The sequence below is a fragment of the Pseudopipra pipra genome, chromosome 8 (genome assembly GCF_036250125.1).
Source record: "Pseudopipra pipra isolate bDixPip1 chromosome 8, bDixPip1.hap1, whole genome shotgun sequence".
Taxonomy (NCBI): domain Eukaryota; kingdom Metazoa; phylum Chordata; class Aves; order Passeriformes; family Pipridae; genus Pseudopipra; species Pseudopipra pipra.
Window position 1 is genome coordinate 21,161,317 of NC_087556.1, and position 8,230 is coordinate 21,169,546.

An 8,230-nucleotide genomic window follows, 5' to 3' on the forward strand; every position below is an offset into this window, starting at 1 on the left:
TCACGGCGGGCTGTTCCCGTCTGCCTCGGGACCCAGGTTTACAGCCGCGACGGAAACCCTGAGCGAGGGAAAAGCCGAAGGATGGAGAAGCGATCCCCTCCTCGGCGGAGCCCCCCGCTGTAAGCTGTCTGCTCCCGACGGCGATTTCCCCGCGTGGCGCGCACCGCGCTGGCGCTCGATCCCGGCGGAGAAGTGCCCCAGAGGAGCCCTGGGGGCTCCCTTTGTCACGGGTGGTGTTAAACCAGGGGCCGGTGCCCAGGCCCCAGGGCCGCCGAGCGAACGGCGGGCACTCGGCCCTGGCGCGGCCCCGGCGGGAGCAGCTCGGGGGGCGGCCGGAGCCTGCTCCCTGTGCCCAGTGTGCACGGAACCCCCCGATCACTTCGTCTTTTAGGGCCCCGTTCGTGATCGCGGATTTAGAATAAGCCAAAGCTAAAGCCACTCATTCAGAAAACTCAGCTGATGTTTCTAGAAGTACTAACCCGCTTAGACGCAACATCCTGGCTGCTCTAAGGGGTATCCCCTTCATCAGTCGCAATAGTCACTTGCTGCTCTCTAAAAACCTTCCTTGGCACTAAAAGCCTCTGTGGCCGGGTCTAGGTCCCTGTTCCCCGGGTGCTCGTTGCGGCGCCTGGGGGAAGGAATACCCGCGCGGGAGCACACCCGGGATACCCGCTCCTGGGAGCATTTCCCGTACCCCAGGTTCCGTGCTCCTTCCCCGGGCCGGCATGATTTCGGAGAAAGGCCGATGAATAACCACTGTTGACTCAGGTGGGTCAGCGGCTGCCCCGGCTGGGGTCGATGCCCAGCTCCAAGCAGGCACCGCCGGCCCTGCTCCTCTTCCAGCCCGCTCCCCCTCCCCGGCCCCCCCAGGATCGGGGCGACTCGTGGGTAAACACCTAAGCTTCCAGCCTGGGCTCGCCGGCCAGGTTTTCCTCCTCCCGCCGCAGAGCCCGGTAGAGGCAAAACCAAAACGTGGGGTGGCAGGCTGAAAAACAGCAAAAAAAAAAAAAATAGCAGCGAGCCCAAGTGAAATCCCCGCAACCGAGGGCACCCAGAAGGCTGTGGGGTGGCCGGCCACCAGCACTGCACTGAGGGAAAAGCCCAGTTACAACACAATTGCTGGCAGAGAGGTGGTTTGGGTTTTCTCCTACCAGTAACTGAATGGCCAGTGTGGCAGGTGGTGCAGAGTTTAGGTTTATTTCACAGACATGTCCATCAAAAATTAAATATCAGGTTTTGCCTTTTTTTTAACAATGAACAAATATGTACAAAATATGAACAACGTGAGGTACAAAACCGCAAGACTTTTAAAGAAAACAAGTATGTACAGAAGCAGATATGTATATGATAGGCATTATCTTCCCACTTAACCCCCACACCTGATGCCAGTTTCTCTCCTGCAGCAGGGCCCCATCACTCCCTGCACTTTCTTCTCAAATACGAAATCCATAAAAAACTAGTGCTAGAGATTTTAAAGGAGAAAAAGATGTTTGTTTGGGTGGGGCTTTTTTCTGCAATTGGAACCATTCAGTCTGTGAGGCAAAGTTCTCAAAAATCTGAGAAGGCGCATTTCATCTCACACGAGAGGAAAAATGAATCTGTCCAAAGACTCTACCTGACAAATGAAGGCATGTCTCAGTAGAGAGCACCACGGCATATAAAAGGGTGTGAGCATAAGGCACTTCTTGGGATGGCCAAATCCCTCCCTATTTCACAGAACATGTTTCTCTGCTTGCGAAGGGTGTTTAAATTAATCTGTTTAAATGACATTTGTTTACACATACAAAGGGCTTCGTCCTGCAATCCATACTCACTTCCACACTAGTTAGAGAGTTTTGCCTGATCACCACCAGCAGCTGATTCAGACACACCCCGACCCTCGCCACCTTAAGGACAGGGTGCAGGATTATATTCCAGTTAGAACATTGATTATTGTACAAATATATCTTACAAATAATTAAATACAAACCATGTTCCTTTAACCAAACTAGAGATCTTCCAAAACTGGATTGTTTGCGGAAAATACATCTTTCTTTCTCTGCTTATTATAAAACGAGTCTATTTGGTGATGCTTTTCTTTCAGTTTAACGGTGAAAGTTTTCTCCTGTAGCATAATATTCTTTCAAACCAGCCCCTGGTAAAGTGCAAGCCAAGTTAGGGTCCACTCTCTGCATGGGGCTGTTAATGGGTAGGATTGTAATAGCCTTTATCGCCTTCAATGTCCACTTCTTGATCAGAGTCATCAGAGACATCTGACTCCAGGTCCTCCTGGGAGGCCGGCGAGGGGGTGTACTGCGAGCCATCCAGAGAGACCTCCTTACCCTTCTGCTCAGGAGTCTGGCAGCTCTCCGGCCTTTGGTCACCGTGACTGTCAGCACCTTCCACTTCTTCTTTTTTGGTGGCCTGGGGATTCTCCTGCAACGAAAGAAGCCTGCTTGATACAGAAATACGAGGCCCAGAGACAGGAGGCCTGGGAATTCCAGCTGTGCTGTGTGGGAAAACCACCCTGGGTTTCTTGCAGGAAAAGGCAGGTGTCCCGCTACCTCCCTGGGCCTCCTGCCTATAAACCTGCCTGAGTGGGACAGGGCCGGGCAAGGACTCTGATCGCAGTCCCTCACAGCCACAGGGCCTGCTGCCGTGAATAGGCTCCTTGGCGATGGTTATCGCAGCCACTTCAAAAGAGTCAGGAGCTGCTGGAGCCCAGGAACCTCTGAACTTTTGTCTTTAGCAAAGCAAATGTTTATTATGAGTCTACAAACACCGACACACAGCTTCCTCCTGCCCTGATCTTTCTTTAATTATACCCAACAGCAACAGGAGGGAGGTTGAATCCATCAGTGGCCCAAAAGCAAACGGGAAAAAATTACTAATTAAGCTAAAACTCAACATTAAAACACTCACCACTAAAACCAAACCTAACCAAAACCTAGTCTCTGAAGGTAAGAGTAGCCCTGTGTCGGCAGCTGTCTAGAGAGCCGAGTCCCCTAAGGGGGCATGAAATGATACTCTTAAAAAGCAGGCAGAGACACGTACCCATGATATAACCGTGCAGGCTTGGAGAAATGGATGTGACTGAATGAAAAGGAGGAAATGACTTAAAATGGCTGAGATCCCAAGTGAGCTCTCCGGACACTGCGGCATGAGTTGGGCCCCACCGGGGACCCAGCCTGCCTCTTGCCAGAGTAATGTGACTTTATTAAAAAATCAACTGAAGATCAGGTTAACTCAGATGAAGGTCACAGAACAAATTCATCTAGGCTGTGGTACTATGATTATTTTTCTTTTCTTATTACTTTTATATTAAAGGCTGATTTGCCAGTAAAACTCAGCCATCCATGTCACACTTACTGAAGCCAGACTCAGGCCACAATGTTGGGATTTTTCAAAAATATTTGAGCCAAGGGACCTTGATTTTGCCAAGCCAGGCAGGATTGGGCCCTATGGGCCGTAAGAAAAAAAATAATTATCTGCTTGAGCACAATATCTAAGGGAAGGGAAAATGCTTTAATCTCTCAGCCTCACACAGTGTAACTATTTGTGAACGAAAAGTAAAAGCTACTCAATTTTCCATGCGGCTCCTCAAAACAAACAAGGTGTTTGTACCTCCCTCTCCCAACGTTTGCAAAATAAATCGACTTGTGTTTATTAAGAGAGGGCGATTTAAAACACCAGTAAATACTGTTCTCAAAAAACCCTAAGTAATTTACTGACAATTACTTATCTTCCCCACGTTAATTGGCTAAACAACATATGGGTTTACAAAACAATTAGCGTGGAGTTTTAATAGGTGGTGTGTGAAAGACGGGCATAATTGATATAGGAACTACATTAGGAGCTTTTAACGTTAGTGCTGCCTGAACGAGTCCTCATGGATTCCAGCATGACTATTTGTCTTTTTAATCAAGGTGAAGAGGTTAAACAGCTTTTCAGATGACTTCTGCATACAACCTGGAATAGGCCAGCACGGCATAAGATAAGACAATTAAAATACTTATTTCTATAGAAACAGAAACATCCACGTACCTGCTTTAAGCGCCTCCATTTGGCTCTGCGATTTTGAAACCACGTTTTGACCTGAGCAACGACAACGAGAGGAGGCACGGGGTAGTCTTGGGGCGAGTAAGTGCCGGGAGCCCTACCCGAGCCACGAGCAGAAAGCAAGAGCCTGCCACCGCCCTCCTCCCTGCCGCCCCCGAGCTGGCCGGGGCCCCGGGAGCGGAGCGCCGACAGCAACTGCACGGCGGGGACCGGAACGGGGTCGGTGCCGCCAGCCCCAGTGGCTGCCCGGGGATGGGGTGCGGTTCCCCAGGGCACGGGCATGGCCTCACCTGCCTCTCGCTGAGCTGCAGCATCTTGGCCAAGCGCTTCCTCTCCGGCGGGGACAGGTATTTCTGCGTCTCGAACTTCTTCTCCAGCTCGATGGTCTGGTCGTTGGAGAAGCGGACCTGCCCCCCTTTCCTCTTGTGCAGCGGCCGCTGGATGAAGGGGCTCCATAGCAGCGGCTTCCCTACAAAGAGAGGCACAACGCCGAGGGTCACTGGCTGGCCGCGGACACGCGTGACCACGGAGTTCCAGCTGCTGCCCGAGCCCAGACGTGGAGGCGCGCCGGGTCCAGGGCTCGCTAATTTCCCTCGCCTGATTTTACTTCCCCGAATTCCTACTCTGGTCTTTCCCCTCTCTGATTTTTCCCCTCCGCCGAGCAGTGAGACCAGTTAAAGTCTACGGGCTTTGGCAACATTTCCGTCAATGTGTTTCCTGTTGGTCTATCTCGCAAAGAAAAGAGAAAAAAAAAAAAGAGAAAAAAAAAAAAAAAGAAAAAAAAGACCTTTGCTTTTTTCTGCTCTTTTACTGCGATGCCCCAAAGAAACCGTCTGCCTTTCTCTAAGTCAGTGCCCAGATCCCCGCGGAGAGGGGACTTCGCGGGGATGGGCGGGGGGGGGGGATGCGCCAACACGACGGCAGTGGGCTTCTGGGAAGAAGTGCCCCCAATTCACCCACCCCTGGCTGGGGGCTTGCCCGCCAGAGGCCGCAGGGTGCCAGCCAGGCTCAGCCTCGGGCCCGGGGTAGTGGTGAGGGGCGAGCCGGTGCAGGCGGCGACACGCCGGAGATCCAGCCCCGCTGCGGAGCGGCCGCCGCGTCCCGGGGCAGGAGGCTCTGGCTAGTGCCACTGAGTCACACTGTTTGTCTTTCTGTCTTGCTGCCTGCACCCTTTGAAATTCGCTGCATTGTTTTTCGAGATTTTGCTTGCGTCAGGCTTTAGTAATTCTGGTGCAAAACAGACTCAAAAAATAGGAAGCAACTGGTTATTTTAGCTGTCATAAAGTCACATCCCACACAGAGGAAATGAACAATATCAGAAAAACGGATCCCGGCTATCAGAAGTCGAGTGTTTCCTGAATTTGTCTGTATTGAGGATGTCGATAAAGTAATCAGCAATGTGCACGACTCCCGAGGAAGAGCCTGCTTCAGGCGGCCAGGAAAACACTTAACAGCTTCTGAAACCAGATTTACTCCTATCGAGAGCTCAAGGTTTCCTGTATGAACGGAAAGGGTCAGTCTCTTTCACTGCACAAATGTGGTGAGTCAGGTCCAGTTTTGCAATCACTAAGAACAAGTGCTGCAGCCCTGGCGCGGGGCTCGGCTCCCGCAGCGGGGACGCTTCCCCCGGCCACGGGCGAGAAGGGGCGGCCGGGGCCCCGACCCGGCTCGGCCCAGCCCGCGGAGGAACCGCGGGGGCCCCAGTGAGCGGAGCCGGCCTCCCGGGTGTTTTTCAAGTCATCCGCAGGAAAAGGGTGAGATCTGCCATGCGATCTCCCAGTACAATTAAAACTCCCCACTAAAACCACACGCGACATTACTAAGGATACTCTCAGAGTCACTTGGTTGAAGGAAAACAAATCTGAGTCACCGCGGCCGCGCACTGTGGTCTCGCTGCCAGGCTCGGAGCGCGGCACGTCTTTAATTTACTGTAAATCTGACGGGGGCCGGAGGAGCGCAGAGAAGCAGTGGGGCGGGCGGGGAAGGGGGCAGCTTTCACGCACTTCTCATTCACCCAAGCCCCGACGGCGGGAGCGGGGCGGCGGCACGCAGGGAGGGCGGAGGGGAGGCACATGGCTTACCCAGAGGGTCCTGCCGGATCAGGGCGTGCGCGTAGTCGCCGACGGCGCGGGGGAAGGAGTAGAGGGGCCCGGCGTAGGCGCCGGTGCCGTAGGTGGCGGCGAGGTGGTGGGAGAAGGCCGGGTGGACGGGGGTCGGCTCGTAGACAGGGGTCCGGTACGGGGACACCAGGCTGGTGAAGGAGGAATTGGGCGACGGCAGAGTCGGCGGCGGCGGGGCGGGCAGAGAGTGGGGGGCCGGGGCGGCGGCGGGGCCGCGGCCCAGGATGTCCTCGATGTAGAAGGGCGTGGGGTGCGCGGGCTGGAGCAGCGGCGTGGGCGCGTACAGCGGGACGCCGACGCCCAGGGCCGCCGGCGCCGCGCCCGGCGGCTGGTACTGCATGGCGCGGTCACCGCCCGCGCACCCCCGCGCCCCCGGCCGCCCCTGCGGAAAGCCGACCGCGGCTCTGGGTGCTGGCACCGCCGCCGCGGGTTTCTCTGGGCTCGGGTTACCCTTCGATAGGTTTCTATTGGCGCGGGGCGGAGCCCGCGTGGTCTCTGTCCCCTTCCTGCCACGGCGCCGTCTGGCCAATGAGCCCGGCTAGGGAAGGGGGAAACCACCCCCCGCCGGCAAACACTCCCCCCGCCTCCCCTAGCGAACTCCCTGCGGCGCCAATCAACCACCGCCGCAGCCCGGGGGAGCCGGGGCGAGCCCCGACGGCACAGGGGGCGCGGCGCTGCCCGCACCGCCTCCCGTTCCTCGGCCCGCGCAGGGCACAGCGTTACCCAGTTTTCGGGCTTCGCCATGGGAGATTGCTTGACCCCGGCAGCGTGGCCCGGACACAGACTGAGGGAGGAGGCGGAGAAGGGGATGGGCACCCCCCACCCGGCTCGCACCTCTCCTTTGCAAAGGTCCCCGAGGGCGCTCCGCCTGACTGCGTGGACCGGGAAAGCGGGGGCGGCGGGAGCGTGTGGGCGGCGGGGCTGGACCGGCTCCTGCCCCGTCCCCTAGGACAGGGCCGAGACCAAGAATCAGGAAGTCGCGCCGCGCTGCTCCGCGCCCCGGCCGGCAAACTGGGAAGCGGTGGGGGCGGCCGCCCCCGGACGGGGATGGAGACCCGCTCCCCGACAGCCCGGGGAGGGGAAGGCGGCGCGGTGGCCCGAGCAGCGCCACCTGGGCACCATCGATTTAATTTTTAAAATCCCACCGTGTGATTCCTCCTGCCCCCCCGGCGCCCCCAGGGAGGGACGTGCGCTCCGTCCGGGCGCCGCGAGCTCCCGCTCCGGGGCCGCCCCTCGCCCAACAGCGCAGCGTCGGCCGGACTCGGGCGGAGGGGCGGTGGGAGAGGTGCGGGAGGGGCAGCGACTCCCGCTCTACCTGCGCCCCGTCAACCACCCGGGGACTCGCCCCTACGGCAGTGGGCGGCACCGCCTTCTCCCCTTCCGTGGGAGCGGAGGCGGCAGGTGCACCCTGTGTGTCCGCGGACCCCGCCGGGCCGCCCGTCCCCTGTCTCCCTCACACGCCCCCGGGCTGACAGCGAGCACGGAAAGCTGTTAGGGAATAGCAGGTGCTGGTTTAACTTTCTTTCTTTCTTTCTTAAGAAGAAAAAAAGGTCTCCGGTTCAAACCCACGAAGAGCTTAATAACTAGGAGGCTCAGAGCAAGACGAAAGGGTGTTGGTGAAATGGAAATATATGTATATATTTAATAATATAGGGAGGTTGAGTTTTCTTTTTCTTTACATTGTTAGCAAATGCCAAAACTCACCTTTAAAGCGTGGTCTTGTGTCTTGTAAATATCAGGTACACGTAAAGCGAGCTGACAGTTTTGATTATTTTTTCTCTCTGTGCTCAGTCTCCCAGGCATTGCTCTTTCCAAGGGGTTTAGTTAATGTTTTCATCTGGAAGTGTTGGATTTGCAGCTTGATTTACTTAATAAATGTACAGTAAACCGCTGACCCGTTGCCCTCTGTAATAACGACGTGCATGATACGAGGCAGCAGAATGGAGGGCCTCCACAATATTTTACAAGCTGTCGATTCAAAATCTTGAGAACAAGTTTATGCAAAAAGAAAAAAAAGTTTTGCTGTATTATTGGAAAACAAATAAATAGAGGAAGAGATTATTCTTTTCTGA

At 55.6% G+C, this 8,230-nt stretch overlaps 1 protein-coding gene across 1 annotated transcript; it reads right to left on the reverse strand.

Annotated features, from left to right (window-relative positions):
- Positions 1–1,173: 1,173 nt before the first annotated feature.
- Positions 1,174–6,664, reverse strand: HHEX (hematopoietically expressed homeobox). The gene is made up of 4 exons (XM_064662931.1): positions 6,120–6,664; positions 4,329–4,507; positions 4,024–4,074; positions 1,174–2,415 (listed from the first exon to the last, which is right to left on the reverse strand). Exons 1-4 carry the CDS (start codon positions 6,496–6,498, stop codon positions 2,182–2,184), a joined length of 843 nt encoding a protein of 280 aa, XP_064519001.1. The 5' UTR covers positions 6,499–6,664; the 3' UTR covers positions 1,174–2,181.
- Positions 6,665–8,230: the final 1,566 nt, after the last annotated feature.